The sequence below is a fragment of the Fistularia commersonii genome, chromosome 5 (assembly GCF_037954325.1).
Source record: "Fistularia commersonii isolate RoL2024-O1a breed Wild chromosome 5, RoL_Fcom_v1.0, whole genome shotgun sequence".
NCBI classification, from domain to species: domain Eukaryota; kingdom Metazoa; phylum Chordata; class Actinopteri; order Syngnathiformes; family Fistulariidae; genus Fistularia; species Fistularia commersonii.
In genome coordinates, this window is record NC_141288.1 from 8559648 (window position 1) to 8585493 (window position 25846).

Consider the following 25846-nt stretch of genomic DNA (forward strand, 5'->3'; position numbering starts at 1 on the left):
GAAGGTGTGAGGAGTAATTCTGCAGTGTGGAATCAGGGTATTGTTCATGTTCAGCCTGGAGGGGTGGTGAAGCATCCAGCCTGTGGCAGCAACTTAACTCACATTTATCTGTCTCTTCACTTTTGCAGCGTTGCTCAGAGACAGGTCTGCTGCAGTGTGAGCAGCTGCTGGAAGGTGTTGCTTTTCCACCTAACAAAATAAGTTCAGTGAACTGCTGGCCACACTACAAAAGGGATCAGAAAAAATGGTTGGGCCACAAGGGGACACACTGCATTTTTCATGCTTGCTTCTAGTTTTCTCTACCCCCCACCCTTTTCTCATAGTCTGCACACTCCTCTTTCTTTTGCTTTGTGGCCTGTAAAGAAAAAAAAACTCCCTGGCAGCAAACACAACAGAGGTTGGAAGATAGATAGAGAAAGAGAGAGAGAAAGAGGGGTGGGGGTTGAACGCTGAAGTAAATATACATCAGAGTGAGCGAGATGCAGAGGTGCATGTATACAGCTCAAGAAACTTCAATTGCTGGCTGCTCTGCCCTTATTGAATATTCCATTTGCTCTGACCGTGCACATTTTACATATTGAACTTCAGAGGAATGATGAATGGCACATTCACGTTTCCAGCAGAATCAGTATAGCCACTTGTTTGCCGCATGGCTAAGCTACGCTCATATTGTCCTTGCCCTCTTGTGGCTTTCACAGCCTGTATTTCAATGCCTTTTCCTATGAGCTTTATCAAAGGTGCAAACTGCACATCCTTTGACAGATTGATCCATCCATACATCGATGGATAGATACAATGTGTTGGTGTGTTGTATGACGGTGAGCATAAAAATGTATGTACTATATTGAATGTCAAAGCACCACAAGTTTGAAATGGTTTACTCTTGCACCCAGTCAGCGCCTTCTTCGGCCCATCAACAGTTGTAATCCATTGCATTTTGGTGCAATTTTAAAATATGAGTTGGATAAATATTTTGTGATAATTTATTAATTATTAATCGCTCATGGGGAAATTCCTTCTCTGCATTTAACCCATCATGGATGAGCGATGAGTAGTTGGCGACCATCTATCAGCACCAGGGGAGCAGTTAGGGGTACAGGGTCTTGCTTAACAACACTTCAGTACACTTGGGAGGAGCTGGGAATTGAACCAGAAATGTTCAATACCAAGGCCAATGCATTACAAAGTCAAAAGAATTACCCAGATAAAACAGATTGGTGCTTCGGCCTCACAGAATGAAGGACCCTGCTTTGATTCCAACAACGGGACCTATCTGTGTGGAGTTTGCATGTTCTCCCCATGGCTGCGTAGGTTTACTTCGGGTTCTCTGCCCCGAATGAGTGAGTAAGTGACTGAATGGTTGTTTGTGTGTGTATGTGGCCCTGCAATTGACTGGTAATTGACTGGCGACCAGTCCAGGGTGTAACCCATCTTTTGCCCAATGACAGCTGGGATAGGCGATACTGAGTGCAGGATAAGTGGCAGAAGATGGATGGATGGAAGATACAACCATCCAGGTCTTACAGGATTTTGCAAGAGGTTTGTGGAATATTTTATAAAACATATTGTCCAAAGCAGTTGCTCATTTAGAAGAAATTCTGTAACTGAATGACATGTTCAACTTGAAACTGTACTACACAGAGGCATCTCTGGCTTACTGTACATCTGCAGTGACTAATAGCTTACTGATGGTAAGCTCCACATTTTGTCACTAAACAAAATGTTTTTTTTATATATTCATACGTGTGGTAAATAGGGAAGACTGGTCTGCTAACACACGCAGCAGGAGAACTCATATTTTGGAAAAAGTATGCTCTTGCGGTGACTAGCTGGCGCACAGAATAGCTTTGTCAACTTTTTTTCGTTTTCTACATTTTTAGCTTAGCTTTCTCTAGATTTTTTCTTAAATATACCCTCCTCTACACATTCTTCACCTAAGACATCTCCTGCATGGGTACTAGAATGCCTCTATCCTTGCATTCATGGAAACATGGTTAAACAGAACATCGATGATAAGTTATTCCACACAGACAGTTTCGGTCATCCCATAAGACTAGACCAGGAAGCTGTTAGCAAGGGGAAACACCATGGCGGGTGGTCTGCCTCTTTGTTAACCCTCAGTGCTGTAAGGTAGTGGTGGTCAGAGAGAGGCTTTGCAACTCAGACATTGAGCTCCTTGCGGTCTCCCTGCGCCCTTCTATCTCTATAAAGAATTCACACTACTTTTCCTGATCCTAGTTTACATCCACCACAAAGCCAATGGAGCCTCAGCCTCAGGGCATATCAAATCCACACTTGATGGATTTGAGCAGATCTCCCCTGATGCCCCCAAATTTGTCATGGGTGATTTCAATCACTGCTCTCCCTACAAAGCTTTTAAAGGATTCCCGCAGTATGTCATCTGTAAAACCCGTCTGGGGAATAGACTTGACAAATGTTTCGGATCTGTCCCTGATGTCTACAAAGCTGTCCCCCTCCCTCCCCTTGGCTGTGATGACCACCACTCCACTGTGCACCATTGGTGAGGAGAGCAGATAGAGCAACTAAGATCATCAAGCAATGGATGCCAGACAGCAGTGATAGGCTTTAGAGTGCTTTGAATGCACAGATTGGGAAGATCGTATATCTGCATCCAAGGATATTGATGAGCAGGTGCAGACTGACTCATCCTACATCTCCTTCTGTGTTGACAATGTCATCCCCATAAAAAGGTCACTGTGCTTGCTAACAGCAAACCCTGGGTGACTTCAGAGCTAAAGAAGATTCTAAAAAAAAAAGAAGAAAAAAAAACTTCATTGCTGGCTCTGAAGCAGAGAAGGAGGTAAATAAGGAGGTCAAACAAACTGCCAAGCTGAGTTATAGGTGGAGCAAACCTTTGCACAAGGGGACCTCTGCTCAGCTTGACAGGGGATCAAAAATATCATCTCAGTGAATACTGCTTCCCCCTGGTTGTTCACTTATTTGAATCTCAGGGAGTATGGTAACTCAACATCACTCCTCAATGACCTCAACTCCTTCTTCACATGCTTTGAGAGTGACAATATATCCCAGATAGAGAACCTTGTCTCCACTCCCAAACTGGACTGCCCCATCCTGGTCTTCGACGCAGAGGATGTGATGAGATCCCTTAGGTGAACTAGGGTCCCCCCCAGCACCTGGTCAAGATGGGCTCTGTGGATGTATCCTTAGGCACTGTGCCGAGCAGCTGGGGGAAGTTTTCCATCTCCTTTCCTGTAACTCCCTGTCCTGCACTACAGTGCCCCAGATGTGGAAACACTCAACAGAGATTCCCACCCCAAAAAAGAGGACCCCCAATGCCCAGAACGACCTCAGACCAGTGGATCTTATCTCACTGGTGACGAAAGACTTGGAGAGAATTGTAAAAACTCAAATCACTCGAGTAACAGAATACCTGGTTGATTCTCCCCAATTCACCAATTGGGCTCGCAGAGGGGTGAATGATGCCAAGATCTTCCTCACTGACTCCATACACAGACACCAGAAAACCCCCCACAACCCAGTCAGGCTCCTTTTCACCAACTTCTCCTTAGCCTTTAACACCCTGTAACCATACATATTAGTGGAGAAGCTGTTGACCCATTTCCACCTCAATCACCGGCTCATTCAGTGGATCATCAGCTTCCTCACCAGCAGATCCCAGAGGGTGCAGGTGATGGTGAACAATTAACAATGAACATGATCCTATGGCATTGAATACCATTAGCACACACACACACACACACACACACACACACACACACACACACACACACACACACACACACACACAAATGATAAATGATACACTTTAATGTGGAGTTTAGAATTCTGTGTCATGTTTGTGACATGATTTCACAGTTAATTATGTAACAAGCAGCTTTTCCTAAATTTCCCAAAAGACCCATGAGCCAAGGAAAATTACGAAATAAATAAAAATTAGTTAAAAATAAAATCACGACTTGTATGGAGATTTCCTGCCGGGCAGAGGTAGGGGATGAAAAACTACAAAATCCAGCGTAACCGTTCAGCCGCCTCGAGGGCAGAGTCAGCATCCTACTGCGCATGCGCCAAGGGGCGTGTTCTCGGTACTTGTGTCGCCTTCCGGATCCCCACATATGCTTGTACATCCAAGAGCGGCCCATACTTCGCTGCTTATAAACTTTTCCTCTTCATTGTCTTGGTCCTCGTTTTTTCCTTTACTTCTTATGACAGCTGATTTATTTCCCCTGCTCACCCGACATCTCATTTCTAAAGTAATTTATTATTTTAATTTAACAGCCCTGAAATGATTAGAATGCTAGTAATACACGTGAATATACTAAGAAATAAAAAGGCAGCTATCTCGACATGATATTTTCCAGATAGCCTCAAGAAACGTGACCTCGCGTGAATGTGGAAGAAAATTATGTAAAATATACGATTCACATGATGACGATATCAAAACTAAAAATCTTTTAAAAAAATGCCACAACTTTGCCCGCATGAGAATTTTTTAACAAATGGGTGAAACGCTAATTACATTACGCATCCGTTTTTTTAAACTCCACTTCTATACATGAAAAGCGCATTTGACACTGCCGACTTCCCCAGCTGCATTTGAACGCAGCATAGACATCACTTCGCCCCAGCGGTCCTTAGAGCTCACATACCGCCGGTACCTGCCAGCGGGATGGACACATACGCCGGTATTCCCCGCTTCACCCTTGTCCCGGCAGATCCGCGGGAGAAGCCAGGACCGACATGACAGCTCCAGGGCGGGAGAGGAAAGTCCGCCAGCATCCGCAGGTAACCGTCCGGCCAGAGACGGCATTGGCTGCGGGTCGCTATGCCGTATTGGCCGCCTTGTGCGTCCTGTGCTATAGTAACTCTCTCCACGGGGAGCTGGTGCACGACGATGTGTGGGCGATCGTCAACAACCCGGACGTCCGACCGGGATCCAGCCTGGCGAGCATCTTCACGAACGACTTCTGGGGCAAGAGGATGTCGGACAACACTAGCCACAAATCCTACAGACCGTTGTGCATCCTCACCTTCAAGTAAGCCACCCCACCCCCCAATCGCCTTCTCCCGCAGCTGGAAACGAGTTCTAGTGTGCTGAAAAGCGGCAACGACCCGTTAAGCTTCCCGCTACGAAGCCGGTGTTTGGGGCTGACGTCATGCGGCTATCACGGAGACAAGAAGCTGCAACTTTTACTCGCACGCGAGTTTTGTTTCGGGTCGAAGTGCGTAAAAGGGAAAACGCGCGGCGGTTAGAATCCCCGCCCCTCATCCCAGACTCCTCCTTTCAGAGTCCTAGAGACTTCGTGCTGATGCAAATCTAGCTGCAAGGATGAAAAGGTGGAACATGTTGCGCGGTCGGATTGTGTGCGCAAGCGTGAGTTAAAGGAGGGAGGGGACGGGGAAAGTTGTGGAAACAGCGGGTGGAGGATGGGAAACACTGGCTGGGCGGTGCTGGAGTGTGTAGGTAGATGATGCAGGCTGGTCGCCTGGGGGATACAGGCTGCTCATTTCCTGGATTCGAGGAATTATCCTCAGTGCGATAAACATGGAGTGTTTATCCCGGAAAAGACTTAAGCAACAATCAATTAAACAAACAAACAAATAAAATAACAAACACCCCAAATTGGAAACAAACAACCCAAAATCTTAGATAATCATTTGAGAGTAGGATCTCCTTGCAGTAAATTCTTTCCTTGTTTTTTGTTTTTTTTTCTTATATTAAGGGTAGATTAACGACATTAAACGTCATTTGTGAACAGCAAATATTATGATTTCTGAAAGAAAATTAAGTAAAAAAAAATCCAAACTTATAAAAAGCAAGTGCAACGTCTGTATTTTATATTTCCAGTCAGCCCCAGATTTTTTCTTGCTGATCTCTGATTCTATGTATGCATGTATCACTTATTTAACTTTATATATATATTGTTGATTTTAAGGTGATTTTTTTTCTGATTTCTAGTCGTTTTGTGCTGATTTATTTCCTCTAATGTATTTGTGATATTCGTGAAGGGTTTGACAATTGACAATTTTATCTTTTCAGCTTTTTACGGAGGAGGATCGGTACATGTAATTGAGATATGCTATGTGACATGTGAATAGTCAGGTAATTCATGTTGATATAAATATAATTTCACTTGGATTCCAAGTTCATTTCATAGCTTATTTTAGCTAATTTCCAGAGGAATTTGAAGGGTTTTCTCGCAGATTTTTGGGCAATTTCTTCGGAACATTTCTTTTTCAATCTAATGAGGCATGCCTTCATAGCATTGCTTAATCATCCGCTGACTTGTTAGAGTTGGCCGGCTGAGATTTGAGTCAGACGGCAACACACTGGCGGCATGAGAGCTAAAGACACTCCCCAATGGGTTGCAGTGATAATCTGCTCAGAGACGGTTTGCACGCACAGAGCTGACTGAGAAAGCATCAGCAGCAAGAAAGGATGGGCTTGGGGTAAGACAACGCTGGGCTGTGTTGAAACTAGTTGGTAGTGGTGGGTGATGTGAATGTGCACTAAGACATGAATAACTGTGTCAAAATGAACATTGATTCTCATTCCAACTCGTGTCACAACAGTAATTAAGGAGCCGTCGTGAGCTCATTAGCCTGACTCTTCTTTGGCTCTTGTAGTCTATATTGCTCATGTGGTGGAAATTATGTATATTAGTCGCTGAAAATCAACATCCCCGAAAGGATTTAGACATGCCGATCATCATGTGGGATCCCAAATTTGACTTCCACCGTTAGGGTGGTCATTTTGCCTCCCAGCCCTTCCTTTCTGCAATTCAAATGACCTTTAGCCTGTATTTGCTGTTCACAACAGTCAATCCATGCAGAGCCCACCGCTGTGTCTCAATGGCTCAACTGTTTTTTTTTTCCACCTTGCCTACACTCACAGTACTTAATAGTGTTGCCGCCCATCCCGCCCATTACAAGCAGTTCCAAGTATGGGATCTTGTTCAAGGTCAAGGACTAAGGACATTTTCCACAAGACACATTTAACAAGACTGAATTTGGATGTTTCCTCACAATGTTTCACATAAAACAGATAGAAGAGTGAAAAACAGAAAAAAAGAATATGGACTGTCTTTCAGTCCTCATTTGTATTTTAAATAAATAAGATATGAATTCGATATCTGATGGTGGCTGTCATTTACAAGGCTCCCCCCTTGTCAGTGTGTTAGTCACACTTCATTAACACGGCTGGCTTGTGTTATAACGTTCTTAGGCTCTCCTGCAGCTCTTGACACCCCTGGAAAAAATTGAAACAAAACAAAACAACAGTGAAAGTTCAATGAAGGACAAAGCTCGAGTGATGCCTTTTTTAACAATTACTTGGATTATTCCACTCTCGCCTGCATCCATTCGCCTCTTCTCTCTTATCCTTAGCCAGATCTTTGTGTTTCTTTGTTTTTTTGGCCTTTTGACACTGTAAATAATGATACCAGATTTTTTGTAGCACTAAAAATGGTCATATTCAACATATTTTAACTTGGCGTCAAGACCTGGAAGGCCATTTACTATCTTGACATGTTATAACAGTTATCCTTTAAATTGATTCTCTTCAATTAACCCACCAGTGCTCAATAACACTTCAACACACCAGGAGGAGCTGGGAATCAAACCAAGGATGTTTGGTCCCAAAGACGATTTTTGGTTCTCCCTCCTGTGCCACGCCGCCCCCAAACTGAGGCTCATGTTAATGTTACTGGGGGCTAGTTGTGATGGTGGGTTCATGGTTGTTTGGAGGGTATAGATTGGTCCGTGTGATAGGCCTGGTCACACGAGATAGGCCTGGTCCGTGTGTGCAAATCCGTCTTGGTATTGATCCCAGTACAGTTATCCCCGTGATCTTGCACTGTCCAGGTGTATCAATGGCTGCCAAAGTATATTTGACAACCTATTTATTCCCTCGATTAAAAAAAAAAGCACAATAACTCACCATAGCACTACATGTTCAGACCGCTTAAGTTCTGTTGAATTGATCAATGAAAAGGGAAGTTTAACTGATTCTACAATATCTTTTCGAGAGAGAAATAATAGATAGAAATGACAGTGTCATTCTGAGTCTGATTCTCTGTTACATTTTAGAATGAAACTTGTTGACAGTTTCAGCAATCGTCATTTCTGGGAGGATGTCTGAGATATCGGGGTTGTTTGATTCCCAGCATGCCTACGCTGCTCCAACAGTTACATGGGCTGTCTGGTAGCAGACGATAAGGAGAAAATTAATATCATGATTCAGAGCACCATTTTTCCAAATTAGAACTTGTTTGTGTTTAAAAAAACAGAAAAATCAAATGTCAGACAAATGTGTCGGCCTTGTATAAATCTTTTTTTTTTCTAAAAGCTGTAAACTACTTTCAGCTTTTAATGAACAATCAACAATATAAATCTTAATCAGCTTACCGAATCATACTTATAAATTGAACTTTGAGAGGACATTCTTTGCATCTGCCTCCTACTTCTTTCCCTGGTTATTTCCTTGTCCCTGCTTCATGATTTATTGCTTATTTTTGGGTAATTTGCTTGATCAAGGTAATGTCAAGCAAATATTATGTTGCATGTTTTTGGCGTTCCTGGTAATTTCGTTATTTTTAATAGACTTTTTAGTGATTCTACATGTGATTTTAAGTGTTTTTGCAACTTCAAGGCAGTTTCCTTTCGATGGCTGGAAATTTCTTACTGATTCTTAAGGGTGACGTGCTGTTTAGCACAAAAGTAATTTTGTGCTCATTTTTAGGGTAACGTCTTGCAGACTCACAGGTAGCCCCTTGGTAAATTTATGTTTATGTTTATTTCGCCACAATTTCTTGCTGTTTTTTAGGAGCACGTCTTTATAACCTTAATGCGCTTTCTTGCTTGTCTGGGTAATTTTGTGTTGAATATCTAGGTATAATAAATGTTTTATAATTCATGATATTCAGATTTTCAATGATTATTTACTGAGTTTTTATATTTGTGACATTGTCCCATTAAATTGGACTATATCACAGTTTAATCACTTTTTTTATTCTGATGTGTCACCCAGTTGAGGGTAGGTTACATGCTGTGGTCCCTAATGGGGTATCAGTACTTCGGGACTGTTAGGATCCGGGGCTAGGGCTCTGTGTGCAGTTCGTTTCACCATTGAGCCTGATTGAGCAGGTGAATGAGTTCAGCTGGGGTGCTGGCACACCAGTGGCTCATCAGGCCTTGTTAAGCAGAGGATAACAGAGCAGATAACAGAGAAGCCCTGTTCCAGGACCTATCCAGCTTTAGTTGCACCTCAAGGCCAACTCTGCCTTCCTGGACCTGAAGAGGAGGTTCTCCCAAGCAACCGTCCCAAAACACCAACTCTGAAGCTCTATCCTGTCAGTTCTCCTTGGATGACTCAGACAAGACCCCAGCTTTCTTACTGCACCTTTGAGGCTCGCTCTTGGGCCATTGTAGATGCCATCAACCAGGCGCTCTAGAGAGAACCAAACCCTGGCACTGGTCCACCCGGCAAAACATACATCCTCACCTCGGACCGCTCTCATCTCATCCACTGGGCTCACTCTTTCAGATTATCTGCCCATCCAGGTATCACCCAAACCATTGCCCTAATAAACCGCTTCTGGTGGCCGTTCATCCAGAAGGATGTTAAAGGACTACATTCTTGCGTGCCCTGTTTGCACACGCAACAAGTCCTCCCATCAACCACCTGTGGGACTCCTCCATCCGCTGACCTTTCCAAAGAGACCCTGGTTAATCATTGGCATTGATTTGATCATTGCCACTGGACCCCCAGGTTGACTGCCATCGTAGACTGGTTCTCTAAGGCATGTCCCCTTGTTCCCATCAGAAGCTCTTCAAGCAGCTCAACAACTAGTCAAAGATATTTTCAGTCTCCACGGATTCCCACGGGAAATTCTGACTGTGGACCTCATTTCACCTCCCAGGTGTGGAGGCAGTTTTACCTTCTCACCTTGGGTTTTCATCCCCAGTCCAATGGTCAAACAGAGTGACTGACAGAATCAAGAACTTGAGGCCACCCTCAGATGCCTCAAGTCCGCAAACCCCTGAATGGAGCCAGTTCCTCCCCTGGGTTGCGTATGCTCACAATTTGCACATCTCCACTGCCACTGCTCTGTCTCCTTTCAAGGTCTCCCTGGGCTACCAGCCCAGACTGCTGTCACTGCGGTCCAACATCACATCCGTTGCTGCAGGTGCATCTGGTTTGCTGCCCTGGTCACACTGCAGCGCACCTCCAAGCAAAACAACCGGAGGTGTACTCCTGCTCCCGCCTATTTGCCTGGTCTGGCTGTAATCTTGACTTCCCCAGAAGTTGGCCCCTAGCTTCATCAGCCCATTTGAGGTGGCACCTGTAATCATTCCCTCTGTGGGTCGCCTCAGTCTCCCTCCGAGCCTCCGCATTTACCTGACCTTCCATGGTCCCAGGTCAAGCCTGTCTGTGCTAATACCTTTGTACCACACCTGTAGTAACTAGGGAAGGGCTTAAGTTGAATGAACTAAGTTTGGCCAGAGAGATGGCAGAAGTTTTGAAGGCTGTAGGGTTCCTCTGGCAAGACGGGATTAAAGCCTGCCTCACCTCTCTGAGGACGCAAGCTTTAACATTTGTTTGAGAGGGCGTTTAATTGACAGGTGTATGGCTTGGATTTCTATATTTCTGCGATTTGTCCGAGAGTAGGGAGCAGAGAGGAGCATGAGGGTGTGTGGATTAGAGAAAGTCAGCTGAGATGTTGACGGGAGGTTTAAGCTGAGATGCTGATTAATATTGTTTTGTCCTGAAAAAGTGCATAATGGAGTTGCCGAAGGAGGTTGAAGGAGGGGGGGGGTCCTTGGGGTGGGTGATCCTGTTGAGTAGGGAGAACAGTGACTTGAGGTTTTCTTTATTCTCAGTGAGGATCAGGAGTAATAATTGGTTTTGGCATTGGTCAAAAACCTCATATCGACAAATTGACAAATTGCTTATAACTAGCAAGACATAACCTAAAATGTGCAAGAATTTATTTTAAGAATAGCGATAAATTGCATAAGAATTAGCAGGAAATAGCATAAGTAATCTAGAATTTTCCTTTTGATTTGGAAGAAAAATAATCCAATATCTACCCCTTTTGCACATCCCCCTTTATTATAATCTGGTCAGAAACTCTACCTGTGCCTCTCCTAAACACTTCCATACCTCCACAGGTATATCATCAGGACCAACTGCCTTTCCACTCTTCATCCTTTTCAATGCCTTCCTCTCTTCGCTTTTACTAATCTCTGTTACTTTGTGGTCTACAATAGTCACGTCTTCTACCCTTGCCTCTTATTTTCCACATTCATGAGCACTTCAGAGTACTCTTGTCTATCTTCACATCACTCTTCTAGCAGCTGTAAATACATTTCCCTCTCTATACTTAATCACTCGGACCTGTTGTATATCCTTTCTATCTTTATCTCTCTGTTTCACCAACCTGTATAGATCATTCTCTTCCTCCTTACTGTCCAGAGCATACAGGTCATCGTACGCCCTCTTTTACTTATGTTGTATCACCCTGTACTCCTGTCTGTCCTCTTCAGTCCTCCCAGTGTCCCACTTCTTCTGTGCTAACCGCTTTCTCTGTATATACTCCTACACCTCCTCATTCCACCACCAAGTCTCCTTATCTACTTTCCTTCCAGATGGCACACCAAGTACTCTCCTGCCTGTCTCCCTGATAGCACTAGCTGTAGTTGTCCTCTCTCCTTGTCCAATCATCTGGAAGCTCTCCCTGACCACCCAGAGCCTTTCTCAACTCCTCTCTGAAAACATACAACACTCCCTTTTCAGATCCCACCATTTTGTCTTCTTGATCATCCTTGTCACCAGAGTCATCCTACAAACCACCATCCTATGCTGTCTGGCTATGCTCTCACCTACAACTACTTTGCAGTCACCGATTTCTTTCAGGTTACTTCGATTATACAAGATGTAATCATCTTGTGCATGCTCTTATAAGTTATTCTATGTTCTTGTCTTTTATGGAGAAAAGTGTTCACTACAGCCATTTCCATCCTTTTTGCAAAATCTACCACCATCTGTCCCTCTACGTTCCTATCCTGTATACCAAATCTGCCCATTACTTCTTCATCCCCTCTATTGCCTTCACCAGCATGCCCATTGAAGTCTTCCCCAAGTACTACTCTCTCATCTCCGGGGATATTCTGCATCACTTCATCTTGCTCATTCCAGAACTTCTCCTTCTCCTCAAACTCACATCCCACCTGTGGGGCATAGCCACTAACAACATTGAGCATCCCACCTTCAATTTCCAGTTTCAGACTCATAGGTCTATCTCTGATTTTCAATCCTTTTTGAGTCGTGGCACATTTTTTACATTTACAAAATCCTGGGGTACACCACCAACCAAAATGACACTTTGAGACAGTAAAACTAGTTAATAATATAATTTTTTTAAATGTATTTATACTCACTTTAGAGTGAATCCGCGGGCTGTCTCAATGAACACAAAATGGACATCCTGGCAGTAATGGCAGAAAGACACACACGAAGCTCTTGCTCAACAGCTCTCAGTCTTTCTCTGCTTTTATTCTTTATTACAGTAAAACTTGAGAAGCTCCGCTCACACAGATATGTGGTTGAAAATGAGAGCAATGTCAAAACACCTTTGTTGGCCAGAATGGGGAACTCCTTGGCAACAGATAACCAAAAACTGTTCAAAGGAAGATTATCAAATTTTAGCTTTAAACCATGATCTTGTGTCAGTTCAGTGACTTCCTCTTGCTCCTTTAAAGTCGTGTTCTTTCCAGCAACGAATGCTGAGCTGTACGGGTCCCTAACCCAGTCAAGGCATTCTGTGAAGGCTGAATAGAAATAAAATGACAAATTCTCCTCAAGAGTTTTCAAATGTGTGCAAATCACCTTGCACATTGCAGTAGTGTTGCCATCATGCAGTTTTTCAGTGAGTGGGAACATCTCAAGGTTGCCTCGCTGCACATGTTGTTCTCCAAAACATTGCCTGTTTCTCATTGTTTGTACGTAAGCGTACAAAATACTCCATCGGCTTGTTTTGAACGGAAGGGTATTTCGTTTGGTATTTGGTATTGTTTGGGTATTTTCGTTAGATTGCATCTAAGCTTGCTTTGCACCATGGCGCTATTGGATAGCTTCTCACCACACACCAAGCACAGTGGAGTTGGTGCCGTTGCATCCCTGGTGAAAGTGAACTCAAATGAAACATAGCTTTCGCTGTATTGCTTCAAGCTCACCATCTTTTTCTGTTTTCTTTTGTTGACCACTCGTACTAGGGCCTTCATCTGGGTCAGGAATTTGTCCAGGGCCCTGTTGGGCATTTGCATTTTCTTTTCTCAAGAACGTCTCCATCACTGTCACTCGCTTGTCTTTCTGTGATCCCAAACTGCCACTGTCACGTGTCACGCAGCACTAACTCTAACATTGACCTCTACATCATAGTGTCACAGACGTGATGATGTAGCAAGTGGCGTTCAATTTCTTCGGGACAGATGCACCTTAAATTCCAGTGTGCCCTGATAATTTCACACGACAAACCTGACGATCTCTCATGGCACACTAGTGTGCTGCAGCATACTGGTTGAAAATCACTGGTCCATTTGACATTCTCTTCACCTCTAGAACATTCCTCACAAACTCCTCCTTCAAGAGAACTCCACCCTTTCTCTTTTCTGTACCATGATAGTACAACTTAAAGCCTGCTTCTAACCTTACTACCTTGTTTGATTTGATGTTTGATCCCCCCCCCCCCCCACACACACACACACAAACTGTAGTAGGGAAAAATACAATATGTGTGTAAAGAATCATCAGAAATTAATTATAGACAAGGATTCGAAAGGTGTAATTGGTGATTGTGGTATCATGTAATCGACTTTTCGTGTGTGCGTGCCCCTTTTGTAGACAAGGTTTCTTCTGTAGACAAGGTTTCTTCATTTTGGACACTTGAAAAATACTTTAGCTCAACATGTAATGATTTAAAAAAAAAACCCAAAACTTTTACCCTTAATTTATCGGGGGCACACAAAATTATTTGAACTTACGAACCTTTATCAAGACAAAGTGGCAACGTAATTTAAAAGTCAGTTAGACTCTTATTACAATCCATTAATTTGTTCAAAATAAATCAGATCCTCTTCACTGTAGTTGCCGACTGGAAGTCCTTTTTCCATGGTCTCCCTGAACTCCTCCCATGCCTGAGTTTTTGCCTTGGCCACCACCAAAACTGCATGCCACTTGGCCTGCCGGTACCTGTCAGCTTCCTCCGGAGCCCCACAGGCCAGAAAGGCCCAATAGGACTCCTTCAATTTGACCCCATCCCTCACTGCTGGAGTCCACTAGCAGTTTCAAAGGTTGCGACCCCGACAGGCGCCCACCGCCTGACGGCCGCAGCTCTCACTTGCCACCTTGACAATGGAAGCATGGAACAAGGCCCATTCTGACTCAATATCCCCGCCTACCTTGGGACTAGGTTGTAGTTCTGCCAGAGATGGGAGTTAAAACTCCTGACAGGGGACTCTACTAGACGTTCCCAGAAGACCCTCACACTACTCTTGGGTCTGCCAGGTCTAACTGGTATCCTCTCCAACCCTCTGAGCCAGCTCACCAACAGGGGGTGATCACTTGACAGCTCTGCCCCTCTCTTCACCTGAATGTCCTCTCGAGAGGCCTGGTTCTAGACCCCACGCTGTGTGTTGAGGTTAGTCCTACTATATCTTGTTGGAATCTCTTCAGCCTCACGCAGCAGCTCGGACTCCTTCCTTGCTAGAGAGGAGACATTCCATGTTCAAAGAGCCAGCTCCTACAGCTGAGGATCGGACCGCCAAGGTTCCCCTCTGCGGCTATCACCCGGCTTATACTGCATCCGATCCCCTAGGCCCTTCCTTTGGGTGGTGAGCCCAGGGGAAGAGGGATCCATGTTGTTCCTTCCTCCAGCCGAGCCCCATGGGTAAAGACCCGACCAACAGGCGCTTGCTGCTGAGCCCCATCCCCGGGCCTGGCTCCAGGGCCCCGGTGACCCGCGTCCAGGCAAGAATAACTGTGTCCGATGATTTTCTTCTTCACGGGATGTCTTCTGAGCCACACCTTTTCTGGTCCCTCACCTGGGACCTGTTTGCTTTGGGTGACCCTTCCAGGGGTATAAAGCCCCCAACAACATAGCTCCCAGGATTACTGGGACATGCAAGCCTCACCACCACAGTAAGGTGGCAGCTCATGGAGGGGATTGTGAAATTATTTCTGTGAACATTTCTCCTTCCTTCCTCTTCCATCCCTTCAGACGGGCTGGGATTTAGCTCAATAAATAGACAATAGTTCAAGGTATTAAATTGTACAGAGACAACAACAAATAAAGGATAAAATTAAAAAATATGCTACATGAGAACAGAGACAGTGACAAGTTGCAGATCGTGGCCAGTAAGTACAGATGTGGCTCAGTCACATACGCGTTGTGTGCTGTCCAAACTACAGTCTGATAGCAGTGGGCACTAAGGAGCAAGCGTTCCATTCTGCACTGGGGTGGTATAATCCATTGGGTGAATGAGCTGCCCGTCATCCATAGCTTGTTATGCAAAGGTTTTGAGGGTTATCCAGGATTGCACCACGTTTGTCCGTCCACCATTTCCAAACAGTCCAAGTTTGGAAATGTTGTCTTTCTTCATCAGCTTGTTGAACCTGTTGCTCTCACCAGTCTTAACACCGCTCCTACCAGCACACTACAGCAAAGTCTTGAGGAACCTTCTACAGACACTGAACTATCTCTCTCTCCTCAGGAAGAACATCCTGCTCTCACCTTTCCTGTAGAGCGCATCTGTGTCATGGGTCCAATCGAGTTTATTGTTTATATGGACCCCAAAGTACATTTACAAGTCCACAGTCTCCACCCCCTCGCCCTGGATGGTGACTGGGACAAGTCTCCTCCTCAGTCTTGTTGATGTTGAGTTGAAGGTGGTTCTGGTTACATTGCATTTTATGTTCTCATAAACATTTTTCCATTTTTGTTATGATAGTTCCTTTTTTTTAAATTCCTTTTTTCATTTTAATTTATGGTCAATCTTGGTATTCCTGGGTGTTTTTTTTTAACAGCTAAGTTGCAAGCATCCTCTCTAGACAGTGATCTGTGTCTGGATGTATACTGTACAATTATGTATCCCAGTATCCCAAAACATTTTACATCTATACATTGATATGTTGGCGAATCACTTGCTCCCTCGTCTGACACTTTGGCTTGCTTTTTTTGTGTTCATTTTCTTCAGTTTCCTATACATTGCAGTGACTTCCTCTGTCAAATTACCATTCTCAGTAACTGCCTATGCAGACTTCACCGGAATAATTAGCAACCCACTTTGAGTATTCAGTCACATCCTTTGGGTTTTGACCCTGCCTCAGCAAAAGAAAATACACTGAAGTGAAAGTCGGTGAAAGTGAAAGGTGGTCCGTGCGTAATCCTTTTTGAAAAAAAAAGGCTTAGCAAAGAACTCTAAACTGCAAATTCACTGTGTTTAAAAACCTTTTTATTTTTAATAAATAGATGACAGATGATGAAAAGTACTATATGTGTATGAGTCTGTATATATATATGAGTCTGTATATACATATACACATATATATATATATATATGTCTCAGTGGTGGGCCGTGCATTTTACACCTAGGCCTTCAGTAGTGCTCCGAATCAATCCACCCCCCAATAATTAGTATACAGCTATAAAAAAAGCATCTAATGCAGTATAAAGAGAGCTGCATCGCCGATAGATAACCCGTGTAGTGTTAACATTCGCTCAGCGCATCACGTGACGACAAAGGGATGCCCAACTTTGTACTCTTCCACTGACACCCCCCGTGCGTTATCAATCGCGCACCCCGCGGCTTTGTCCAGGGGGCGGCCCGGCACCCCAAGTGCCCAAATTCCAAGAGTGTGTAAAACTAGTCCTTATTAGGGAATAAACCCGACCGTTTAGGCGATGGTATAAAATGACCGCGCCTCCTCGGCTCGAGGCCAGAACCTCATCACCTGCACATCTGCTGGACACGTTTCATCGGGTGTCCAGGGAGAACAATCTTCTCGGGGTGACATTCATTCTAGCCCGGGATATCTCGCAAGTGTATTTCCTGACTTTGAATAAACCATTCTTGCTTGATCAGTTCCTGAACACATCGGGACAACAAAATTCCGGTCTGTGGCGGGAGCCACACAAACGGATAGTCGCCACAATAAATGCCTTTATAGCAAACAGCTGCAACACATAAAAAAAGCACCAATAATAACCTGATAAACTTGCAGTATTATTCAGGAAAATTGTAGCATTTTACTCACCAAAATTCTGATCATTTGTTGACAAAATCCATCCTCCTTTCTTCCTCAAACAGAGTTCAATTATTCTGTCGTACAGATTATCCGTGTGCTTCGGCTCCAAACACTGCCAGCAATAAAATTCGCAGTGTACGTCGGAGCCTGTGAGCCAGGGGTACCAGTCATAGTTCGTGACTCGGAAATGTCGGACAATTCCTTTTCCTGGTAGTGACAGGTTCGCTAGCTTAGGAGTTGCCCGACCCTTCTTTTCTATGTCCCGCTTCTCTTCAAAAAGAAAATCACTTTAACAATATATTAGTAACTAAATCCGTTTCTTCTCCCCCTGCAGCCATTGTGGGTTGAAAACAATGATATTAAACAAACATAACTATATTTCTGTTCGCTACTCGCTAGTACGCTTCTCCTCGCTAATATACTTGTCCACTCTGTGACTATGCCATCAGAGGATCTGAATACGCTGACGTTGCTGAAGCCTGCTAGAGGGCTTCAATGTCGGCAACTCAAAATCTGATTGGTTGAAGCAACAGCGTCAACACTTATTTTTTGGGTGAAGGGCTTGCAGAACCGATTGTTGCTTAATCCACAAAGACATAGATGCATTGCTAGATTTATGTAGTGGCTCTTGGACCCTCTTCTGTCTGGTCACTGTATCTTCACCCGGTCTAGAAGCATCACTGCTCACAAACTGGAGCAGCTGTCTGGTTAGCTAAAGGTAGCTGGTTGGAGCCCTATGGCTAAGAGTCCTTCAGCAAGATAATGAAGCCTAAATTGCTCACTACGAAAGGTTAAGCGGCAACACCGCAAATTGCGGTTGGAGTGTTATATGGTTCTTGTGTGTACAATTTTGTCTGGTGTACACTTTTCTCTTGAATCATTTGGCCTGACACTGCTGTTAAAGTTAAAACTAGGATACTAAACAGCAACTTTTGGTCTCACACTGTAAAAATTTTACCAAGGAGGAACTGCTGCGTCTGTGCGTGTTTCTGCCTTTACTGTGTCTTTGGATGGTTTCAGCCACCCAAATTCAGAGATCAGTGTTGACTTGCCTCCTGTGTGTAAAAGTTTGGAATCTGTCTAAAACAGAAATACTGAAAGAGTTTTTAGAGGAGAGAAGACAGTTACCTGTACATGGGAGATAAATCAACCATGTATGTGTTAAGAAAATTGGATATTAAAGGAGCTAGGTCTTAATGTAAATGCTGGGGGTGGCCAAACTGTAATAATTTGTATGTTCTCTATCATGGAGCCACCCATGAAGAGCATTTTTAGAGGCTTAGATCGAGCTACAAGCAGCTGAAAAAATATCAGATACAGATTTTGAGAGTAACGACCCAAAACAGTAATTTGTTAAAGAGACATATTTTGATTAATTTGATGTTATAACAGTGTTGCAAGAGGTGCCATTCAGTACCATTCAAAATCGATTAAACTTGCATTTGCCAGTCCTTCTAAAATGCCTGCTGTCACAACCATGACCGCATTAGCTGCCTTGTCAACTGCTCCATGGGTTGACGGACAAAATAAACAACAATGGTTTATTAATAAGATGGGGAATGTCTTGATTTTGTTGGTTTATTACATTTTCATAACCGCCGTAATCACATTTTGACAGCGTGCACACACTCACAACACAATAATCAGTTTTTGCCTTTTTAACCTTCCTCCTGTGTTAGCTTTCTGGTAGCATCCCCGGTGTTAACGGGTCGGTTTCGACCCGTGTCTTAAATCCGCTTTAAAATATACTAAAAATAAAAACTTAAATTCCAATTCTTTTTCTCATCTCTTGGTTACCTTGTTAGGCTTCCTTATCCATGAAAATATTGGGTTTAAAAATTTTTGTTGTGGTTCTCTGGGCCTTTTTATTGTTATTAGTATACCTCTCGATTTCAACAAAAAACAGAAAAATTAACCTCAAGAGATTAATATAAATAAATTAAAGGATGTTGTGTTACCAGAATATTGGTAAGGGGCATAGAACACATCTCTGAAATGAATTTGTTGATTTATTTTTTTCATTTTAAAATTAATTACAATAGTAACATCTATGGTGTTATGGGTCATTTTCGACCCATATATATTTTCTTCAAACCTGACGTGACATGTTTGGACATGCTCATCTTTGTTTGTTTTGTTTTTTTGCAGCAATCCTGGACAAATGAGCATCCCCAGAAGCTCGCATGAGTGGGGGAGGAGTTGTCATTGTGTTGGCTGACAATGCATTTATGATTTAAATTTTGGCTCTAATTATTGCTTTGTAATCTTATTTTTATACCCGGGTCGAAACAGACCATAACACTACAAATGACATAATTTCAACTAAAGCATTTTATAATGCAGTGAAAAAAAATGTTTTTGTTGAATTTTGTTGAAATCAAGGTTCTTGACAAAGTCAAGAAGCCTTGATGCAATAAAAAAAATTTAAGTGATTATTTTATGCATTTAAAAACTAAAACGGGTCGGTGGCGACCCTAACACAAGAGGAAGGTTAAAAAAAAACTTTTTAGCAAAAAAATTCTACACCTCTATAAAACCGTAAATTCTCAGCCCAGCAATTACTTGTTACTCTGACCTTTCACCTTTATCAACACTGATACAATAATGAGTATATATTTCTAAAAAGGGTTTCTTTCAAACTTCATGTGTTCGATATGTTTGAAAACAGTGATAGTCTGCTTTAATTCTCAGCGTAACTTACTGTTGTTGGTGATATTATTCATAATTTTTTACTTTTGCACTGTGGTTCTCAGAGACACGCTATTTTCATCCTCTACATGTGTGAAACAAATGGCAGAATTGACAACAGAGGTTGACTTTAACTAAATCTCAAGTCCAAGTTAATACTTTAAGCACTTTGAGCTTCCTCATGCAGTTTTTACATACTATTACACTTTTATATATATCATTCATAGATCAAAGACCAAGAATGAAATATCCTCCCAAATCTCTTTTGTAATCTCTTTTGTAATCTGTGCATGGTTTAAGTCCTTGGATACCACCACCAGAATAAGACTTCAAAATCCTCCAATTAACATCAGCATTGTATATATATTATTCATAACTTATTGTTTCAAATGGTCAGATTTTTTTTTAAATGTTTTAACTTATTGTATTTTTTTTGTTACACAGTAGCAACATTAAACCCAATTTTCATCGTGATTGTTCAATCCCTTCCCAAACCCTTCTTATACAAGTCAATTGGAGCATATATTGTCAATGAAATAAAAGATATTTGATTGCCAGATACAGCAAAATATTTTCAATCATCTGTGTTGCCATGCATGTATGGATTTGGGTAGACCAGGCTTGTGAATTGACGATATGTCTTTTACAAACATGGTGACATCAAAGTACGTTGAATTTGAGCCCTGCTTTATTTCATGCAGAGTTCAGTCAAAATTGTACTCCTGCCTGCCTATTGAGAAAAAAAAAGCTGTTTTTAGGGAATACAGTGTCATCTGCGCAACTCATTACTTGACTCACTGTAGTTAATGGATTCAGAAATCGCAGATGGAGAAACAAAAAAAAAAAAAATGCCATGCAGTGATGCACATAGCAAACTTTTCAGTATATCTTTCATACTGAAATGTAAGGTTATTGTATTAATTCACTCATTCTTTGTCAATACTGCTTATATTACAGTCAAGCGATGGTGGGTAACTAATATCAGCTCTCATTGTAGGAGAAGTAAGGTATTTCCCGGCCTGATCAGTAGTCAATCAGGCGGACAGCTATAACTATTCCCTCCCTCCTTCACATTTCTAGGCAACTAAGTAACAGGTACAGCTTGTTAATGCAATGTGCAGGCTAGCCCTTCACCAACTCTTGAGTGTCATGTCCAGAGGACTAGACCTTGTACTGATCCATCAATTTGCGAGCATTTGTCATCCATAATTGTTATGTATGGTAAATAAAGGAATGCCACACTACATATGATGCTTCAAAGTTTAGCTGTCATACTTGACAAAAACACAAATAAACCAGACTGGCACAGTAAGCCATTTACATCATGCCAAAATGACAAGGTAAAAAAGAGTTTATGCTGCTTACCCCAGTACAGCATTTTTGCTTAATACAGGATTGAAGTGTACTAAGTGTTATTTGATCATCAAATTATTGGTAAACAGACTTTTGGGCTATTAATTAACAAATTTTATTTAATGTGTCATGGACCTGGAGAAAATGTATGAAATGTATTTTTTTATATTTTCTTATTTTTGTATCCATATCCTAAAACTCCAAGCAGCCAGACCCAGTGTATTATCCCAGTGTTGACCAGCCGCACGTCTTCTGTTGAGGCCATCACTTATCTAGTTTTTTGACTTTCTAGCCGCTGCTCTTTCTTCGCAGTGGTGATTAGTCGCTTGGTGTCAGTCAGGGGTTGCTCTCCTCATCCGTCCCCAGCAGGAAGCTGGAATCTTTTGCACTGCTGTTTTCCGGTTTCGCTCTACTACCCCTGGCAGTAAACATCCTCCACGCCTACACACACACACACACACGCACACACACACACACGCATGTGCGCATGCACACAAGAGCTGAGCTGGAAACCTCGACATTCCACCATGACTGGGAATGTCTTTGACAGCCTTGTTGTCAAGGTAACACAGACAGTCAGGGATCCATTAGTAGGTATTTTTTTGTACTTTTTTGATTTTGGCATGATTGATCAATTAAGCAAAAGATGGAAACATTAATCAGGACATAAACTAATTATTTGGGATACTTAAATCTTATTCTTCTCTTGGCTTTTCCCCTCAGGGGTCGCCACTGCAAATCAACTTTCTCCATCTAACCCTATTCTCCGTATCCTCCTCTCTCACACCAGCTACCTTCATATCCTCTCTCACTACATCCATAAATCTTCTCTTTGGTCTTCCTTGAGACCTCCTGCCTGGGAGCTCCAATTCCAGCAACTTTTTTCACTTAAACAACGATGCGGTTAATATATGGTATTTGGGGGGGGTACAAGCTTCACCCCGCTAACACATTTATCCTTGTCACATTAGCCCGATGTAATGATTGGGGAATTCTGAGTCCGTTCAACTCCGACACCGAAGAAGACGACTTTGACAGTTTTAGTGTGCAGGAGGAGGCCTGAGATAGCGATCAGGTAGCCGCTGCGGCTTATATTGTGGTGCGCTCAATAGTCCAGAAATTACGGTATATATCACTATTTGGAGCTAAGCAAGGACCTCAATTCTCAATTTCCTCACCATACATTCAGATAATATGAGAATGAAATACATAACAATACTCAATGTAATTTACCTGAAATGTTAAAAATATCAAAATATCCAAAATCTTTTGAGATGAACAGTTGTGTTTCCTGTTATTCTAAAGTTTTGAAAATAACTGTTGTCATATCTTCTTTTGTATTTGCTACAAGTAGTTGGTGATGAAACATGAGGATATTTTCCGTATTGAGGCTAAATGTTTTCCTGGAGAAGGGTAGGTAGGGGAAGGTGGATAGTTCGTAGAACTCTTCTGTCTGAAAGCAGTGCTTGAGAAGCTTGTCTTATGAAGTTACCCACCACACCTAGTACACACACACTGCAGCAAATCAGCCACTAACTCAAATTTTAATTTTTGCCAATGTCTTAGCTCCGTCACCTAACTTTCTTCCTTTCAAGGACAAAGAAAACATACTACAGTCTCACCAATATTGTGCAGCAGTCCTCATACAACATGCAGAGTTTCATATTAACCTTAATCATATTAAAGGGTCAGTTTTTTTTCATTTACATTTAAAATGGAATTTACCTCTGAGAGGAAAAATGAGCGACACGGTAGGGAACATTTAAATTGGGGTATAAAATAAGAACACCCTCTCACAAAAGGGACTTGAAGGTACTTTATTCTGAGTTTAAAACAAATAGTTGGTTTATTAATGCATGATGTTAACCACCATCACATCGATACAGACTCCTTCTGATTATATCTAAGATAAGTTATTATAAAAGCCCATCACACAAAGGTCTCTGATTCTTTCAGCAGCATGATCCTTGTCAACATGTTCCTGAACAGGTCACTTATCTGTCATTGTGACTGTCAGTGGATATTCAACATGCCAACTAAATCCCTAAAAGAAACAATTAACATTCAATGGAAGTCTTAGCATGTGGGATTTGTCCTGCCCTCTGGCAGAATCTAGCCTTCAGCCCCTCTACTTGTCCCGCATCTGTCTCAGATCAGCATCAACGGAGGTCAGGACAAGATAAGGTTGGGGGTTAATGTCTTTCTACTCCAGCACCATGGTTTTATCTGTCTTGTTCATTGAATTATGGATATCAGAGGCATGTAGAGAGAGAGGATACCATCATCTCTTAATGGACTGAATCAGAGCTCACAGAGGAGCCCATTGGAACTGATTACAATCTGAGATAAGGGGTTCAGCTCTGGCTTATATAAGCACTGCACCATGTAACAGTTTCTCTTAAAATGATTAGTATTACCTTAATGTTAGGGGGCTAAACCCTGTAGAGAGTTCAACAGTGAGATTTTGGATTGGTTTTGTATGTAAGACCTCACCAATCAGCAGTGGTATTAGCACGTTTAATGGCAATTACGAAACATTAAACGTGGGCACAGTCAACACAGTGTTTCTAGTACATTGATATATTAATCCTTCATATCAGTCACATATAAAGCTCTTAGCACTAAACACAGAAGGCACTGTTTTCTTAGGGGCTCGATTGAAATGTCAATGATGCAACAACATGTAAAACAGTTGCATCTATAGTCCAAACGCTTGGACTGTGGATACAACTGTAAATCTAAGTTTTTTTAATTTTTATTTACCAGTGAATGTATTGTTGTCTAATGGGATATATAAGCAAGCAACTTATATCAGTCAGTGTCAGTGGATCAGTGGAACAAAAAACCAGGGCAACATGTGTGACAGGGATCAGTCCAACTGGGACCTTATTAGGGCATCCAGAACAGCAAATGCATCTTAGATTATCACAGAATGTAGTCATTTTACATCGAGATTTATGCTTACACTTTGAATTCACCTTCAAGAACTACATATATGCATATGAAAATGTCCAACATAAAAACAAGATTCCAGGATTCAATCTGCATTCTCCAAAACACAGTTGATAATATCAAATTGTTTCACTAACTCATTACCGGGCATTTTAGTCTGCTGACTTATTCGTACAAACAAGAGCCGGGTTATAGTTGATAACAGATGGAGACAAATTTTATTCATGTCAATTATTCATCATCTAAGCTGCTTATCCAGTGCTCAGGGTCACAATGGAACCAGAGCCAATCCTCCATCTCTATATCAATGGAGACAATTTCCATACTAAATAACTATCCTGTAATTATACCTATTGATTATTTATCTCTTTAATCAGTATTTTCCGTTTTATATACAACATGTTCAGCAACACCTACAAAGTTACAGTACCCCATTACATTCTGAAATAACGCAGCCGTATTTGAAGTGCTTTTTTCAGACAAGGGGGGGACTTCATGTTTATTGAATATCATGAGGTTGTATTTTTATTTTCATGAGGTATTTCACTATTCTTGAATTCTTTCTTAAAAGTAAATTGGTTTATTTCTTGACTTATTAAATGGTTTGGCCAAGTTTGTGAGGTAACTTGTTCCTTTTATTTATTTATCATGTTTTTGTACCTCTTAATTCTCTCTGTAACCCTACTTACTGTGAACTGTAAACTGTACTTTGGAACTGATCAGGCAAAGACTGGTTTATTCAAAGTCAAGAAATACACTTACAAGATACCCCGGGCCAGAATGAATGTCACCTTGAGAGGATCATTCACCCTCTCTGGACATGCAGGTGAGGAAGTTCTGGCCTGAGCCACAGGTGCACGGTCATTTTATACCATCGCTTCCACTGTCGGATTTACTTCTTAATAAGGGTTTATTTTACACACTCTTTAAAGTGAGCAACTTGGGGTGTTGGGCTGCGCCTTGGGCTGAGTCTCGGGGTGCGTGATTGTGACAGTGGAAAAATACAGAGTTGTGCATTCCTTTGTCGTCACGTGATGCGCTCCCGTGGGAAAATTTTAACATGATGAACCGTACATCATCATAATATAGCATAATTCATTATCTGCACCGTAGAGGCTAATGGGGGTCAGTAGTCAAGGCAACCCCATGTCACATTGAACGAGAGGCAGGATTCAGCCCCTTGTCAATCACAGGTCTAAATATTGAACCATACAATCAGTCATTCGCTCATTGACAGTTATGAACTATTTAATTAACATCATATAAGTCATTAATATTAATTATTTGTACATTTGTCTCTTTCAGGTTGAACATGCTGCTGGGTGGCCTGGTGCCTTTGTACTTCCACATCATCAATGTGTGTCTGCACTGCATCGTAACCTGCCTGCTCATGTTCACATGTGAACGCTGTGTGTTCCAAGAATCTCGACTTGCCTTCGTCACAGCGCTACTCTTTGCTGTCCACCCTGTTCACACTGAAGCTGTGAGTTCAACACACACACACACACACACACACACACACACACACACACATACACACACAGACGA

The 25846-nt window shown here is 42.3% G+C and overlaps 1 protein-coding gene across 2 annotated transcripts in view; it reads left to right on the forward strand.

Annotated features, from left to right (window-relative positions):
• Window positions 1-3971: 3971 nt before the first annotated feature.
• Window positions 3972-25846, forward strand: part of tmtc1 (transmembrane O-mannosyltransferase targeting cadherins 1) — a 129318-nt gene continuing 107443 nt past the window's right edge. For both annotated transcript variants that reach the window (XM_086146697.1, XM_086146698.1), the window contains exons 1-2: window positions 3972-5036; window positions 25604-25781. In XM_086146697.1, the coding sequence (XP_086002823.1) occupies window positions 4741-5036; window positions 25604-25781 (474 nt within the window). In that variant the 5' untranslated portion in view covers window positions 3972-4740. The remainder of the gene's footprint in view (window positions 5037-25603; window positions 25782-25846) is intronic.